This window comes from Vidua chalybeata, chromosome 6 (assembly GCF_026979565.1).
Source record: "Vidua chalybeata isolate OUT-0048 chromosome 6, bVidCha1 merged haplotype, whole genome shotgun sequence".
NCBI classification, from domain to species: domain Eukaryota; kingdom Metazoa; phylum Chordata; class Aves; order Passeriformes; family Viduidae; genus Vidua; species Vidua chalybeata.
The window spans coordinates 49,818,992-49,837,080 of NC_071535.1; the positions used below are offsets into that span (position 1 = coordinate 49,818,992).

At 43.4% G+C, this 18,089-nt stretch overlaps 1 protein-coding gene across 1 annotated transcript in view; it reads left to right on the forward strand.

Moving 5' to 3' along the window:
* Positions 1-5,287: 5,287 nt before the first annotated feature.
* The window catches only part of PLEKHA7 (pleckstrin homology domain containing A7), a 146,838-nt gene continuing 134,036 nt past the window's right edge, over positions 5,288-18,089 (forward strand). The window contains exons 1-3 of the mRNA XM_053945841.1: positions 5,288-5,370; positions 5,472-5,548; positions 5,675-5,732. Of these exons, the coding sequence (XP_053801816.1) occupies positions 5,288-5,370; positions 5,472-5,548; positions 5,675-5,732 (218 nt within the window). The remainder of the gene's footprint in view (positions 5,371-5,471; positions 5,549-5,674; positions 5,733-18,089) is intronic.

Consider the following 18,089-nt stretch of genomic DNA (forward strand, 5'->3'; position numbering starts at 1 on the left):
TGTCTCTAGAGTGTAATGAATGATAGGTAATAGAAAAATGTCTGATATCTGCCAGGGAGGACTGGAAGTAGAGCCCCAAAACAAAACAAACAAACAAACAAACAAAACCAGAAAAACCAGAAGAATCTGGTAATCTTATTAATGAATGATGCCTGGAGGCACTCTTCCTCCAGAGCTCTGTATCACAAACCTACATCCTGATGGTGCCAATACAAGTCAGCTTGTGAACTTTTATGAATCTAGACTAAGTTTTCATCTTGATCTTAATTTTGGGATAGAGCTCTACAAGTTACAGTAAGAAAATATGCTTTTTCAGTAATGCATTTCTCTGTAATTTGCAGGACTATGTGATAATGTGCTAATGCCTCAGGCACCATGATGCATCAACTCCAGATTTGGTCATATGACAATGGTGACAAATTGAAACAGGGAGTTTCTAACTTGATATAATGGAAGTATTTTCACCATGGGCACATGGGAGCTAGTTGCTAAGAGATACTGTTGAATTTCTGTCCTTGGAGTATTTTCACATCCTTACCTGGACAAAGGCCTGGACCACCTGGTCTAAGATCAATGCTGACACTGCAGGAGGCTGCACTAGTGACCCCAGTCTCTTTCATTGCAAGAACTGAAGAAAATCAATGAAATGGGGTCTAGGTTCACAACAAACAGAAGAAGGTGATTTTTCATACACAGCTAAGGTAAGATGAGCATTAGGAACACTTTGCTGCTGCTGAGTGATAGAGAAGTTATGTGGGCTCTAGTCTGGACAGGTTCACAGAAAAGATCCATTAGGGGTCTGATGTGGTAACAACACCTTGAGCAAGAGCTTCCTGAGCTCACAGCTTCTGCAGGCAAGCACTGGATGTAGGTACTGGAGCTAAGGAAAGAGGCTGAGGAGTTGCCTATGACTGTCTGGCTCCTGTGCTCTTTCCTGGCACCTGCTGCTGTTGGGACATGAGACAGAACATTAGGCTAAACAGACATTTAGTTTGACCCAGTACAGACGCTTTTAGGACCTGAAATCCAAACCACAATAATGTTTTTTTCAATGAAGTTACTATTCATTTGAGGTGGATAAGCCTATTTTGTCATGGTGGAGTTGCAAGCTAAATGCAGTGAGCTCATGCAGCTGATGGAGCACCGAAGACTTGCTTCAGAGCATCATGGCAATGAGTGATCCAGATCAAGAGCTGGTGTTAATCAATTCTGCACAGACCTAAGCATGCAGTGACACTAAGTAACTTGTATTTGATTGACTTTTGAATTGCACTAGGACTGTATTACAAGTTCTGTGAGAACTCACACCTGACCAGAATGACTCAGAATTGTTAGGGCTTCTGTGGTGGGTTGACACTGACATCAGGTGGTCACCAAAGCACCTCCGTGATTCCCCCTCCTCAAATGGTCAGGGGAGAGAAAATATAGTAACAGGCTTGTGGGAGAGATCCCTCACTAGTTACTGTCATGGGCAAAAGAGACACAGCTTGGGGAAATTCATTTAGATTATTACCAAAATCTAATATAATCAGAATAGTATATTGAGAAATAAAATGAAGTCTTAAAAACGCCTTCCTCTACCTGCCATTTTTCCAATTTTATTCCTGATTCTCAGTACCACCAAGGGATAGGGCATGGGAGCTGTGGTCAGTTCATCACATGTTGTCTCTGCCACTTCTCCTCTTCAGGGGGAGGATGCCTCACCCTGCTCCAAACTTCCTTCCCCTGGAAGACAGTTTGTAATGAACAGTTTCCAGGTGTTCCTCAGAGATGCAGGCAGGGCCTTCTTAGTTCCCATGGCAACACAAAAAACCTACTAACTCTAGCTAAGTACTGATATTAAAATGTTAATTAGCTAATTGCTCTGTTTGTTTTCTCTAAACTACCTGGAGATAACTGGCCTCCCACCCCTCCACGCTGCCATTCTGGGACTAACATGCAAATAAAAAAAACCCTTAGGATCATGGGAGTATTTTTAGGAGATGAAAAGGACCATAAATCAAAAACTGAACGCAGTAGAGGAGTCTAGACAAATGCCCTAGCTGAGGAAGAGGGAAACACATCCCCTGATTGACTTTTACCCGTCGCCATCACCTAAGAAAGAACAGACTAGGTTAGGCTGTGAGAAGCAGGCAGACAGAAGGACTCAGAGAGAGCCCTGGTGCTGTCACTGAAACAGAGATTTTTGGAGTTAAGTTAACAAAATGAATTAAGCATTTATAATTTAGCTTGTAGAGTTATGTATTGAATTTTAACCTTTTACTTAAGAAACCTCTGCCTAGTACAAAGGGAAAATGCAAATTTCTGAAGCTTCTTGCATAAAGAACAATACCAGAAGAGGCAAAGAACCCAGATAAAGAAGCTCCTCTGTCTCCAGGTCTATCAAGACTGACAGATGTAGTGCCCAGAAGGGTGGGGACTTATTTAGCATGAGAGGCGAGGACAGGCGGGGACAGGGGTTGAATATGCGTGAAAAAGTTGTGCAATGTATTGCATATGGAACATCTTTGGGAATAAAGGTGTGGGTCAGACTGAGGCTCAGGGCACAAATTTTGGAGAGCTATCTCACTTGTGCCAGGCGCTGACATACATACCCACTTCATAACTACCCCAGGTTGTGGAGTTTATTTATTTATTCCGCGTATCGCTTCACCACCACGGAAGGAGCGGGGACAGCTGCTGTTCTGGACTTCAGCAACAGACTCTGCACACCACGCCTCCTCATCCTCTGGCCACCAGTGTGCCACAAGGAAAGAAGAAGGGACAGCTGCTGCTCTGGACTTCAGCGACAGACTCTGCACGCCTCCTTCCTTTTGGCTGCTTGGGAAAGCTACGACTGCGGGGGCGAGCTCTGCGTCGAGCCCCCTGCCCAGCTGATCTTTTTAATAAAGAACTGAACATTAATAAAGGCATTAGCCCTGTTAATTTCAAGTTCTCCATCAACTTCTCCAACTAAGTCCCTTCCCATGGGCTGCAATTGTGCATGTGCTGCTCTAGTGTGGGTCCCTTCCACAGGGTGTGCTCCTTCCTTCAGGAACAGGCTGCTCCAGCCTGTTCCTCCAGTTGTCCCCCACAGGGTCACAACTCCTGCCAGCAATCCTGCTCCACCACGGGCTCCTCTCCCTGGGGCTGCAGGTCCCTGCTCCAGCACGGGCTTCCCATGGGGTCACAGCCTCCCTCAGGCATGCACTGGCTTTGGAGTGGAGTCCTCCATGGGCTGCAGGTGTATCTCTGCATCCCTGTGGTCCTCCATGGGCTGCAGGGGCACAGCTGCCTCACCATAGGCTGCAGGGGAATCTCAGCTCCTGTGCCTGGAACACCTCCTCCCCCTCCTTCTGCACTAACCCTGGTGCCTGCAGAGCTGTTTCTCTCACACCTTCTCACTCATTCTCTGACCCTATTCCTTCTTCATGCTAACTTTTCTCCCTTTAAAAATCCCTTATCCAATACATTGGCCAACACTGAGTCCATCCTGGAGCTGGATGACATTGCCTCTGTTGGATGTAAGGGAAACTTCTGGCAGCTTCTAACAGAAGCCACTCCTACAGCCCCCCCCCCCCCCCCCCCCCCAAAAAACCCCAACTTTGCCACGGAAACCCAGTAAGGTTAAAAAAAAAAGGCAGCACGGGAGTTTTAGTATTAGAAGTTTTAATCAAAATTCTGATTTAGGATAAAGGGCTACAAGATACTCTCTCCTGCTTTATAACGGTGGATAAACTAAAATTCTGTGGATTGTTAATGACCATTCCTGGTTGTTAGATGACACTGTACAGTGTGTATATTTAGTGTATATATACACATATAGTAGCTTCTCCAACAGTGGTCAAAAAGGGAAATCTACACAAAGCTATCCTGATGCACCAGACCTGCAATGTTGTCTGAAGCTGGTGCAAAATAAAGCAAAGCCCTCTCACTCCTGTCTGATGCTGCTTTTCTCGCCTCCTACTTTCTTCTGATGATTTATTTTGGTTGTTTAGAAGAAAAAGCAAACGTTGTCATTTTCCCTGTACTGCAGCACTCTGCCCTCTTACACTCTCCTACTGCATGCTGGCGTTCTCCCTCTCCCCCACAGCCCTGTCCTCAGTTGGTCTCCTCTGATTTTCTTTACTAACCTGACCCCAGTCAGACCCACCTACCCTTTCCCAACCCTCTTTGCAGCCTGTCTTTCCTGTTTAACACTCTCCTTTCACACCAAACCTGCAGATGTCCCATTTCCTGCCTTTTTGACCCTCTGTCTTCCCCACTATCAGAACAGCAAGAACCCGATAGAGCCATGCTTGGCTCAGCCACTGCTGCCCTCATTGAAAGAGGCATTTCTGCACCCTGAACCCCTTGGCTCTGTCAATCCTGCTGCAACTAGCACTACGGCCAAGCCAAGGCACTGGCACTGACCTGGCACCCATCCTCGCTCTGTTGGCTGGCGCTAGGATGAGAGTAAGAAACCGACGGGTTCTGCTGTAGGGCACACCACTCACTCCTTGCTTGTCCCATCCATTTTGTCCCTAAACCACATTCTGAGTGACCGGAGCACTTAACTCTAGCTGGAGCATGTCCACCCGCCATACCAGCACCAGTAAGGGTTCTGGTCTGACGGGGAGCCAACCCAGCCCCACTGAAATGCACCGAGCGGGCTCTCTAGCGTTACCCTCCTGCCTCTTCCAGCTCGTGGATGAACACAGAGGCTGGCACAGTCCCTCCCGATGCCGGTGACAGCTCTGCTTTGTCGGCCTGCTGCTGCTGCCTCTGTGCGATGTTTTAACCCCGGTACCCCTGTACCCTGTGCCCGAGGTTCAAAGTCCCCGAGGCCCGTCTGTCCCGCCTCACCTGGCGCCGCGGCGAGCGCGTCCCCGGGGCACGGCGGCAGCCAGGTGCGCTCACACCTGTACATCCCCCGCTCCGGGCGCGTCTCCCAGGGCTCAGGGAGCGGGGCACGAGTCAATCCCGGTCCCTCCGCCGGGCGGAGAGCGCCTGCGGAGATGTGCGGCTCCCGCCGCGCCGCGCTGCCCGCGGGAGGCCGCTGTGCCTCGCCAGGCGCGCCGGGGCCGCCAGCCCACGCGGGGCCGGGGGGCGGGCGCGGAGCAGCGGCGGACAAAGCCGGGCGGCACCACCGCGGACTCCCGCTCCCGCCGCCGTGCCCACGGCCTCCCGAGGGGCGGGAGGTGTCGCCCGCCGCCCGCGCCGCGGTGGCGGTGGCGCTGCCGAGCAGAGCCGGGCGCAGGGCGCCGAGCGCCGGCCGGCCGCCCGCCCGCCCGCACCCCCGCCCCGGCCGGCTGCGCGTACGGCGAACATGGCGGCGGCGGTGGGGCGGGACACTCTACCTGAGCACTGGTCCTACGGCGTCTGCAGGGACGGGCGCGTCTTCTTCATTGAGTAAGGGGGCGCCGCGGGAGGGGCGCGGGGGCAGCGCGGCCCCGCTGCCGCCCGCCACCGCCCTCACTAACAGGTGCATGTTTTCCGCTTCTCCCTCGCAGCGACCTGAGCCGCATCACCACTTGGCTGCATCCGCGCACCGGCGAGCCCGTCAACTCCGGCCACATGATCCGCTCAGGTGGGTGCCCGCGGCGCGGCGCCCCCTCCTCGCCCCCGCCCCGCGGCCGGGAGGCTCCGCGGGCGAAGTTCTTACCCCTCCCCTCCCGCTCTCTCTCTCTCTTTCCCCGTCCCCCGTGCCTTGCAGACCTGCCCCGCGGATGGGAGGAGGGGTTCTCGGAGGAGGGCGCCAGCTACTTCATCGAGTGAGTACCGGCTCCCGGCTCCGCGCCGACCGCCCAGGGCTGGGGGGCGTTGGCGGCGCGGCCCCGGCTCCGGCCCGGGCTCAGCCCGGCCGCCCCCGCACCGACCCCGCACGTCCGCCGGGCTCATTAATGATCCACGCCAGCCAAAGCGGCACCGGGCTGCGCCGTGCCAGCGGGAAAGTTGGCTCCGGGATGCGGGATCCCCCCAGACGCGCTCTGGCGGTGGTCAGCAACAGGTTTCTTTGGAGGCGGCACTTCAGTTTTCCCAGTTTGTTTGGGGTTTTTTGTGTGTATTTATTTGCGAGCTGGCTGCTCCCCCCCCCCTCCCCGCTATTTACGGTGAGGTTTGCGGCAGGTGGAGCGTTGTCTTGCTGAGCGCCGGCCGAGGTGGAAGATGAATGGTGGTTTTGTTGTTTTAAAAGGCTCGTAGCTGTGGACGCAGCCCCGGGAAGTTTTGCAAGTGAAAGGCTTCCAGTGTCTCTTCCCGGAGACGGGGCTGAACGGATGAAGTTGCCTTGCCAGGGCTGGTGGTGGCTGTCGGGATCTTTCATGTGGCGTTTCTGGTTCAGAGAGCAATTACGAGCAGGGATGTGCTGCTTATTGAGGTGCTTTTATTCTATGAAATGTAAGCGTGTTGCAGTAAAGAGAGCTAAGAGAGCTTCTTTCAAACATTGCAGATGCGGCTTTTACAAAAACAAACACCGATGTAAAAGTAGAGACTTAATCAAATGAGTATAATTCTGGTACATCTTGGATGTAGAGTCACGTGTCACGTGAGATGCCTTTGCGTTTTCCTTTGCAAATCTGAATGCCTGACAAATTTAATGGAACTAACAGAATAGGACTGGAAAATGCTCCAACTATCTCATTGCTCCAGTGCAGAACTCCCAGGTTGTTAAGTATAGCCCAATAACTGCTGACAGCAGTGTATTAGTTGTCCAGTATTGAAATGCCTGCAGAGCAAGGCATTTGAGTAACTTGAGGTTTTAGTAAATATCAAACTCCCAAACCATACTGGCTGGGTGAAGGAGCAATTGACTGAAGGTATAAAAAATGCCTCACATGTAGGATGTTTGTTAAGTAACATTCCAGATGATCCTAAAAAGTCCTTTTTTCACATACAGAGGAGAAAAAAGGCATTCAATCTTCATTTGTCTGAGCCGGAGAATTATTTGCCGTACTGGGCTGGGCACTTAGTTTAGCCCTTGACTCTTGAGGAGGTAGTAGCAAAGCGTTGGAGAGCAGTTCAATAACACTTAGAGCTGCCACCCTTTATCTATGGCTAGAGCATTGAAAGGAAGGAATAAAAGTTCTGCTGGTTGCACAGGGCAGAGATGGAGCTCTAAAATGTCCAGTCTGTAAATATACTGTAAACAGATCCTTTTCATGGGTACATAAACTTCTAGGTGTAAGAATACATCTATTTGTTTTTCTGTCTTTTCCAGAAACTTACTAGTGCAATTTTAGAACAGCTTAAATTCCTCTTCCCAACTGCTCTGTTTGGAAGACCATCTCTTGTCTTGTTTGTCAGGCAGTTACAAAACTTTTAATTTCTGATCCATTGAATTAGACTTCTGTGTAGTGCATTTTCATAACTTGTGCTAATAGTGCACTTTACCTTGGGCTGGAACTGCTGCAGGAAATGAAACGAGGAATGGAGTGTGTATTTTACTGAGCAGTTTAATAAACTCAATCATCTTTAGCCAAGCAAAGTTTTGTGAGGAGATGAAACAATGTTTTAACATAAATCTGTTCAGCTGAACTGCTTGAGACCAAAGATCCTCCCAATATGAAATACAATATTTAACTCTTCAGCAGTGATACTTTCCCCAGCACTGCTCTAACCTCTCTAATTTCAGCTCAGAGGCTCCTGACCTTAGTGGAATTTTTCATTTTTTCTTCTATGAGCATACTGAGCTCTTGTTGGGCTCATGTAAATATCAGTATCCTTAGATGATGATTTCTCTATCTCACTGCTCTGTTCATTCCTCCTGCGTTGCTTCCACATAATGAGTTGTCACCTTACAGAAAAGGTTACTGGTCCCTAAACGCATGATTTCACATGCTGTACTATTAAATTCCATTTTCTGGCATTCCAGCTCTCAAAACCCATGAACTTTACTGGATAACTACCCAGTCCTCTTTGTACTGGTGACAGTTCCAGACTGGTGCTGTCTACAGAAATTTCACAAACACATTGTTACTCCTTGGATACTAATATACTGAAGGGTGTCAGGAGGAACATTCCAAGTAACCCCTCCCCCTTGTGGTGATTTCCACAATTAATACAGCCTATTGTAGTTTTACTACATTGGCCACTTGATCTTATTCTTTCTCTAATGAAATTAAAAGTATTACTAAGTATTATTGGTGTTTTAAATAACTTCAATCAAACATTTTATTTAAATATATACAGGCTAACTCCACTTACGCAACTGATTTCTGGTACAAAGATCATGAAAATATTAGATAAAACATTGGATGTGAGTTGTCTTTTATGTAAAAAAAAACTTAACTAGTCTTATGTCCATTTACTTCTGTGTCTTTATTGCTTCTTTCAATACTGTGGACAAACTTGAAACATCATGAAATGAAACAAAGGTTTGAAACATCTTAAAATGAAACAAAGGTTTATAATGTAGTCAAGCTTCATATCAAAACCAGGTAAGTTTTTCTCCCCTTTCCATCTAATAGGAGTTTGAAAACTTCCAAAACTCCACTTCTGTTGGATAGAAGCTTTCCAAATGAACGTGCTGTGGTTTAGAATGTTTTTTGCTGTTCTGTGGTTGGGCAGCTGTCCTGTAGTTGAAGGGGTGCTGTTTTCCCTTTGGTTATTTACATGAGATGCTTGTCTGAAATCACAATCCCTCTTAGCCTTGTTTTGCTCAACTAAGCAAGCCAAGTTCTTTGTGCAGCCCTTTAAGAAGGGCTCTCTGTCTGATTGTCCTGTAGTTCTTCTCTGCACCTCTTGCAATATGAAGTCATCTTTGTTGCATGTGAGTGAACAGAGTCCTCTGCTGAAGTGAGCTTTTGTGAGGCTCTCAAACAACAAAAGTGCTTTCTTGGCTTCAAAAATTTCTCAGTTTTCTGCATTTTATGTTGTTTGCCTATTTAGGGAAGACGCCCACACTGACAGCACATGCGAATGCTGCCAATTGACTGAAACATGCAGGTCTTCCTTTTTCTTTACTGCTTTAAATTTTAAGAACTGTAATCTAGGAAGCTACATTCCAGTTCTTCCCATTTATGCTTATCCTTATCTTTGCAAATGATTTTCTCTGTTCCAAATATTCCTCAGGTTTTCTTGATAGTGGCAAACCCTGTTAGGGCAGTGCTGTCTCTTATCCTAAAATCACTAAATAAAACATTAAATAAGTGATGTATAAACTGATTCTTCTGGATCTCCATGTAGTAGTCTTTGAAAATATCATGGTTGCCACATTTTTTGAGTGCTGCATACAGCTGGCACCACGCTTTTCCATCTCTTTTTTTGTTTGTTTACTGATGTTTTTCAAATACCTTGTGTTCATGGGGCAAGTGCTTTATGGGAGAGTCCCTGCAGAAAGGTTGTTGCTGAGCATATGTGGATCTGAATGAAGACTGGAAAGCACAGGCTATGGTTTGTTTCTGGTGGATGGGTTGCTGATGTGAAATGTTAATTGTGGTTGGCAAACTCTGTGGGGAAGGAGATGGGACATGCAGGGAGGGCAGTGATGATGGTAAAGGAGTGCATGTATGCATTACAGTGCAGGTTTTTCTTTCCATTTGCTTCTCTTTTTCTGATCATCCAAAAGACTTGGGGAAGTTGGAAAGCTTGGAAAGTGTAGAATGTTTTTTATGCCCTTCCTACAGCTTTCAGAGGTTGAGGCGGCTGTTGGTGTGGAAGGATCTGTTCTTGCAGTATTTGATACCTAACTGGCTTGTATTTAAATATGTTAAAAATGTGTACTGCTGCTACAGAGGTTCTTTTTGAAAGAATTGAAAGGTATTGAAAGGTAATCATGCATTCAAACTGTAGCCTAGAATTAGGAACAAAAAAGTAGAAATCAGCACTTAAATATCTGAAGTTAACATTTTATTTGTTTCTGAAGTCAGTTTCCAGTTCAACTTGGCCTCTTCTTTGGGAAACAAAGTGGATGTACAAGAAACAAACCTGAGAAATTGGCATAGCAATAGTCAGTAACTGTTTACAACTCTTATTCCTTAATTCTAGTGTTTAGCCTGTACTGTGTGTAGGAAATATGCATGGTATGTTTTTCAAGTGTTTGGAAATGGCAAAAGAGCAAAGTGCACTAAACAGAAGTCTGCCTGTTTAACTTTGCTTCTGCTGTGCCAAGAGTGTACATTTAGGTGCAATGTCACTGAAAACCATACAGGAGCTCAGATTCACCCACAGTGGGCTACAGATGATACCCACTTAATGATTATTTAATCACAGAAGCCCAAAGGGGAAGAAACCAGCTGGATTATTGATTTCAATCCTTTTGATTATCTGAGAAGATTGTTTTATAATCTCATTAATAAATTTAATCAACAGATTTCTTCTGCCCTGCAGAAATTCCTGTCTTCTCCACTCCTAGCAGGATGTTGAAAACTATAATTTTTTTGTGGCTGTTTAGGTGGGCTAAACACTGTTTACTGTAGGTGTTCCTTGACTGGCTGTAAACAAATTATTATTTCTTGCTCTGTTCTCCATGATGGTTATTGCTGTAAGAAGTAAAAAATAGTGGAGCAGTTAACTACTGTAAGGAATAGTGATGACCCTCATAATGAGGTCTTCTGTGTAGATGATGTCCTTTCTGGTTCTTGACTCTGTGCTTAAATAAAAGGTAAAGTATGAGTAAGTACATGAACTGACGTGAAACCCACCTGTGAGTTTGGGTTCACTTCACTGTGTCACTGCTATGTGTGGACAGTTCAAACTGGGGAGTGGAATAAGTGATTCCTGGAGTGGAATAAAAATTGGGTAGCTGGAACCACATGAGAACTTCACCAAAAGTGGTATGTTCACAGCATCTCCAGAAAATGTGAGGATAGTCTGTGGTGAAATGAATGGGTTTTGTGTGCTGTAGAGTGTTGTGGGGAAACTTTTAGGGAAAGAAACCTGGAGTGGTACCTCAGCAAGGGGCAGAAGACCTAGTTTGGATAAACTTGAGAGCACCATGTGCAGCATTGTGGATTCTGGCCACCAGTGATAGCCTACGGTCAGGAGTTGCCCTTGAGGGGGACTAGACTTCACGGAGGTAATTTGTACGGGTGGAAAAGCGGGTGTGGAATGGAGAAATGGAAGAAAAATGCCAGAAGTGGCTGTTGTGCTGAGAGGCGAGGGTCGGGAAGCTGCTGTCCCATCCCGCAGTTTTGCCCGAGCGATCCATGGTCTTGAGCGGCCTCTACTGGCTCCTGACAGCCGGAGGAAAGCTGCCAGGCTGGGTGAAAGAAACTCTGTTGGTTCTTCCTCTTCTCATTTTAAATTTTCTTGGAAGAAAGTGTTCCATTTGGAAATGGGAAATTGCTGTGAGAAAGCAGAACTATACACAGTAAATCTCCCTGGTTGTACACGTTTCTCTGCATCTCTCTCTCTTGTCCTTCGCTCTCCCCCGCTTTGGGTTTGCTCAGACAGCCTGTTTAATACATTTTGTTGTCCTGCATTGTGAGCAGAATTGAGCTGGGAATATTGGAGCTGCTGGTTGGATACAGTAGCTGTGTTTCATTCCAGCTGGGGAAACAATTCATTGTCCTTTTTGATGACAATTAAAATGGGAGATCACTCATTAACGAGTGCAGTAAATGCTGATGGATTTGTGCTTGGGCAGGGATGGCTGACAATTGCAGAGAGCAAAGGAAATGCTTTGCAGTTCAGCTCCCAGAAAGGGTGAAAAGGGCACATTGTGCATGGTGCCTGAATTTCAGAGTGCCCTCTGGAAGCAAGCTTGGAACTGTGTAAGAAAATGCCACGTGTGGTTTGGTTCAGCAAGGTATGTGGATGAAGAGGGATGTTGTGTGCATTCCTTAGGGAAGGGAGGAGCACGGAAGGGAAGGTGCTGGAGTGTGTTTGTTTTTAAAGCAAGGCTGCACCACAAAGTACTTAGCTTGGCTCATTAATCTGTGTTTGCCTTTATTCCAAGATACACACATGCTGGGAAATTGAATTTTGACTACCTGAAGAGGCCAGCAAGGATAACACACACAGTGAGATGCTTTTATAGGTGTTGAACGCTTCTGGAAATCAAAGTTTTCTCGGAAACAGAGCAACATGCTTTTGTTCTGGTTGGGATTATGTGGCTTCCTTGTGTTGTAGCTCAGAAACAAAGGCATGAACTGGTTATTCAAAGCTGCCAGTCTCCACATTTTGTTTACTACCCGTTCCAGCTTTTTGAACATTAATGCGTACGAAAAACTTCATTCATTCAGCCTCTTTCCTAAAACAGTGCCCACTTCTGCATTCCTTGGATCTGTGCAGGTGAATGTATGTGCCTTTTTAAAGAAGGTATGTATGGCAGTGAGGGTTTCAATATTCCTGAAAGTCTCTCTAAAGATTAAGCATAAATACAGTCATACAGCTGTACCGGGCAAGTATTGCTGTAGTCTTAAAAGTAGTTTTCATAACCTTGAGTTACATTTCAGACTGCTTTTACAGCTGTGCAATATGCCTGTCACATCACATAAGGAAACAATTTATTCAACACTTTTAATTTTATTTTATTAGTTACCCATTATCTGCCAGAAAAAAGAGAATCTCAAATATTTGGGACAGCAGAATCTTGATATTCATGCTACGTGTTTAGTTTGAAGAAAGTTGCTTCTTCATTCTGTCAGTAGTGAATTCTAGCTACTGGACCTAGTTAAAAGGATTGCCTGTCTGCAGGCAAATACATTGTGCAAGATGTTCTTGTATTTTATAATGGAGAAAACAAAGAGGTACCTTTTCCCAGTCAGGTCTGGCAATCCTGAACAATCTTAGCAAGTGCTTCAGAGAAAAGAGAAGTGTATGTAGCTGTGAAATACATGTGTTCTATACCCTGCATTTCCCATCATTCCACTTGCTGCAAATGGATTATACTAAAACGGGTTTTAACCTCACTACTGATCCAAGTTTGCTATCATCTTAAATATTTACATTTCTTTGGTACAGATTAAATGTACTGCTTCAGTATTGCAGTGCTGGATCTCTGCAAAAACTGGCTTGAATAAATGTGGTACCACATTTATTTAATATCACATCCAATTCTAGCCAGTATGGCTGTAGACTCTAATTTGCTGCTAAATCTAATTTGTTTTGTATTTGCCTTCTAGATGTGCTTTTTAAAATTTCTTTTTAATTATGACCTCAGTTTGGATAATGGTGATAGATGGGGCATTTTATTTATAGCTTAATTGTCTTTTCTTACAGCATTATTAGACAGTTTTACAAGGTCTGCTCTATGTCCTTAGAAGCAGAAGTTTTAATTTAAAAGCAGATTTGTAATTAAAGATGTTAAAATCCAAGAAGAATCTGGTTAAGCACCCAACCCTTCTCTTTTTGATTGTCTGCCGTGGAGTACTTGGCAAGAATGTCATTGTCTTGTCTAGACAGGTATAGAATCTTGCTACCAATACACAGTAGGTATGTCCTTTTCTGCCTGAAGTTTTGTGTTTAAAGCCTTGTTTTCCTTATTGCTTATCTGTACCTTTAAAGATTTTATCTTTAGTTTAATAAAAAGTACAACTGAAACCACCAACACTTTTAAAATGAGATTGGGATGCACTGCTGAAATGAAGCATTTGAGTAATACTGGATTTTATTTACAGTTCTTTGTCAAGTGAAGACTTCTATTATATTTTTATTTACCTACCAGAGACCAAATATCCTGAATTAAGAGCTAACTGAAGCATTTGAAAATACACATTAATTCTGCAACATGCAGGTAATTTTTTTTTGAGGAGCTCTGTATAGACTCTGTAAAACATGCAGAAGCAGGAAAGCTGCTGTTAATTTTCTGTTATTTAATCTGAAAAAATGTAGTTATTGCCTTTTGCAAGTTGCAGATATGTTTCAAAATGTCATAGTTTCACATTCATCTTCAAAGTGGCAAAATGCTTGAGCAGCAACTTTCACTTAAATTTCACATTAATTGTTCTTTACTTTATGCCATTACTTTTTGTTTTTTTCTAGAGAGAAGGAAGATTTGCTTTGATTAACTTAGGAAATTGATACCAATGTAAAGGAGAGCAATGAGAAGATAAAGGCAGTGTTTGTCTATCAAGCAGCATAAATCAGAGGCCAAAAGCTAAAGTAATTATTTTTTAAATGTGTGTCATTTTAAGCCAATTTTTAGATGTTTTAAATGTGTGCTCTGCATGTTAACCTCTGAGTGCTTGAGCTCAATGCCTGCTTTGAATCAAAGAAAATAACTGGGCCTTATCCCAATACCTGGAATAATAGATCTGTTTGATCTTCTTCAGCAAAATCTTTAAACACATCTGGAGACAGAACTGTGCTAATGAGCAGGATTCATTTTATATAATTTTCACTGGCTGGTAAAGCAGTCATCTTTTGGGTACCTTTTGCTAAAGATCAGGATTTATAACATTAACTGTTTGCAGAGTGAGATAACATTGACAAAATCTAGATGTAGACAGTTGTTCCACAGAGGACATAGTGATTCAAGGCCATGTTGAATCTCCTGGACAAAATTAAATTAATAAAAGTTAGCTGCAAGATAATGAAATAAATTTTTCTTAGATGACAGTTATCAAACACTTGATATTTATTGTTGCCATCTCAGAATATTAGCTCAATTTTTAAATTCTTTTACTTAAAGAGTGGAATTCATGAACATGCAATTTTTAAAATGTAAAGTCTTTGCTTGCTTTCCAATTAAGATAATTATATTGTCAAGTGGATTTTTAGCAGATGTTTTTATTTCCTTCCTTGGAAATCCTAGATTAATGCTGTTAAATGCTTTAAATGCTACTTTTGTGCTTTACTTTTTTAGCACAGAAATGCTTGATTGCCTAAAACTATTTCACTTAGTGATGAGATTTATTCCTTCAACATTGCATTTTATTATTCCCAGTATTTAATTTTAAATAGCCTAACCACTTTCCTTTTGCTCTTCCAGTTGGCTTTGTAGTGAGGTGCAGCTTAAACTCATTAAAAAAAAATAAAAGCCAATGACTTATTTCTCATGTGAAATCATTACATGAAATTCTTCAAATGAAGAGATTACAGGTAAAAGTTGGGCTTTGATATACTCATTTCACAGGATGCTTAGTCCTTTCAGTTGAAATGTGGAATGATAAATCTTTACTTCAGTGGAGTGTATCAGTGTAACAGATATTTTCCAGTGTCTGGTTTTTCTTCCCTTATTGCTAACTTGCCTAAGAAGGTGGCCAGCTAAATCCCTGGATCAAGAGTCTTTCTTGAGAGCTGCATTTTCCTGCCTTACCTGGAGAATATTGAATTGTCAATGCAATTGTCAATTTCAGTATTTCCTGGAGAAAATTGAATTGTCTACAGAAACACTAAAACACCAGAATGGTGGAAGGGAAATTGAAATTACTGAGGTCTGTCTATGACAGTGTCCTTTGGGACAGAAGTAAAACAACATTCACTTTTATGACTTTAGGTATGTTTCCTTGGTGTGGCATATGATTCCTGGGCATTTAGATTGTTGGGCATGAAATTCAGGTTTTGCTTCTGCATTCTCCTTGAAGTTGAAGGATTAAAAATTATTTCAGGTAGAAGCAGTCACAGTTAACGTTACTAACCCAGAGCATCCAGTGTCAAGGTTAAATACAAGTTATTAAAATATCTGATTAAGGCACTTAAACATATAGTCAGTATTTGCTGAACAAGAGCTGCTGTACTGATGCAGAGTAATCCTCACTGAGAGATTTACAAATAATACATATTTTAAAAGTCTGGTGGTTTCTCTCTCACTGAGCAGTTTGAAGTGTTGCAACAATATTGCTGGTTTTCCAAGTGATCCAGAGGATTTTAGGAGAAATGTCTTCAAATTTTGCATGAGGTTGAAATTTTAAATAACTGTTGTGCTGGGTGGACTTCTGCACAAGGAAAACATCTGAAAACTATTAGCAGCAAAGATCTTTTTTTTAAGTGTCCCATTGAAATATGAGACCATACAATTGCATATTTTCTCCTAGCACTGCAAGAAAAAAGGGTAGTGACATTGCACAACAGTGTGCTTGTCTTTTTGCTGGAGAGCTTCAACATTTCTGCACTACAAGGAAACATCTACTCCTTTTTGTGACTACAGCAAGGAATCATTTAGATAGGAAACAAAACTTCAGGTCATCAAGTCCAACCATTAACCTGGCACTGCCAAGGCTATCATTAAAACATGTCCCAAGTGCTAGTGAATTTAAATATGCCTAGGATTAGTGACTCAACTACTTCCCTGGGTTGTCTGTTCCAATGCTGGATGACCCTTTTGGGGAAGTAATTTTTTCTAATACCTAATCTAAATCTCCCCTGGCTCATCTTGAGGCCATTTCCTCTTGTCCTGTTGCCTGTTTCTGGGAGAAGAGGCTGACCCTCACCTGGCTACAGCCTCCTTTCAGGTGGTTAAAGAGAGCAATAAGGTGTCCCCCAAGCCTCCTTTTTCCCAGGATAAACACCCCCAGCTCCCTCAGCTGCTCCTCATAAGACTTGTGCTCCAGACCCTCCACCAGTTGTGTTGCACTTCTTTAAATGGGGAAGGTGGGATCTCAGCTGTGACTTTCCTGTGGGGTGGCTGCAGAGTCAGAGGGCAGCTGAGCAGCACTGGCAGCACCTGAACTGAAATGATGGTTCAGTTCTAATAATAATAATAGTTGAATGTCCCAAACATTGCAAGTTTGTGAAAATGCTGTTTAAAGTGAGTTTGTGTGAAGAAGAGAACCTAAGTTAGCAAAAGAGGAGGAAGGAGGGGAAATACTTCTGGAAATGTAGGTAAGTAGTGAACTGAAAGTGTTTCAGTGTGGACTTCTGGATGTGTTGTGTGTTTAGAAATTAAAAAAAAGATGAAGCATTTTGGACAGCAAGCAGTGTGGGCTTGCAAAAGGCCAGAAACAGCATTTATGCTGGATAATATGGATTGTTTCAGATGCAGTTTCTGCCCCCCCTTTTCCCATCCGTGTTCTCTTTCTGCACCATTTGCTGCAACAGCATTGCCTTTAAGGAGGGTCCCAGGGTTTTATTTTTTCCATTGATCAGATGCAGCAGTCAGCAAATAAACTATTAAATGGTATTGATAAATAACATGGGCTAAAGACAGAAATCAGGAGGAAAATCGAAGTTCCTGTGTATGGATGATGTGACTTCTCTCTCACCAGAAAAGCAGCAGTCAGAGAGAGGGGAGCTGCAGGAGTCCAGTTTTTATCCAGCTCATCTTCCTCAATAGGTGCAATAGAGGAATTACAGTTAGCAATTTGGGGAGTGCCTCTGATTGCCAGTGTGCTGTTCTGGTGTCATTGTGCTGGGCAGACAGCAGGAGCTTGAAGAAACTGTGGTTTGTGGAAATCGGATTAAGTGTTGCCTGGAATCTTAAAAGGAAGTAGTTGTAAACTGTGTTTTAAGTAATGTGAGTAGTCTTTGAATATTGATGAGCAGAAGAGCCTTGTTTGTATGTGGCAATGAAAACACTTGTAAATTTGTGTTTAGAATGTTACACAGCTGTTTCCCGAGTAGTTTCTATTACTTAGGATGGGGTACACTGTAAACAGGCAAGTTGCTTTTTCTTTGTGGGCAGGGGGAGTATAGAAAAACCCCTTAATTTTTATATATAGTGGGATGCTAGTGAATAATCTATCTATTTTCTTTAGAAAGAAAATTCCAAATTGTTTTTACTCATGGATTTTTAAGATTTCTGTGATTAATAGCAAAATGAGGAATTCTATTAATGCACTGGATAAACGGTGATAATTCCAAATGAACTAATGCAAATGGAATTGGTTTAAAAGTAACATTCGGCATCAACAACTTTGTTTTTCCCAGAATGTTATTGATATATTAACTTCTTGTTCCTTTCAGCTAATTTTTCAGGAGCTCCATGAATGATAATGAACATGACTTACTTGTTACTGGGTCTGTATAACAGTTTTGGGTGAAACTGAATGAGAGGAATGTACTGGAAGTGCTGTTCTCAGTGAATTTTGGTGTCTGTAAATGTTGTAGGTGAAAATACAAATTAAGCATGATTATATGTTTGATTGATTTAATAGAGTTCTTAAGCATTCTGTCACAGGGTTTCTGCAGTAATACAGAAATTGAGAGATTGTTGATCTCTGCAAATATATTAAAAATTCTAGTGCATTATTTATTTTTCTGCTTAATTTAACTCAACAGTTCTTCCATGCCAATTAACTTGACATTCC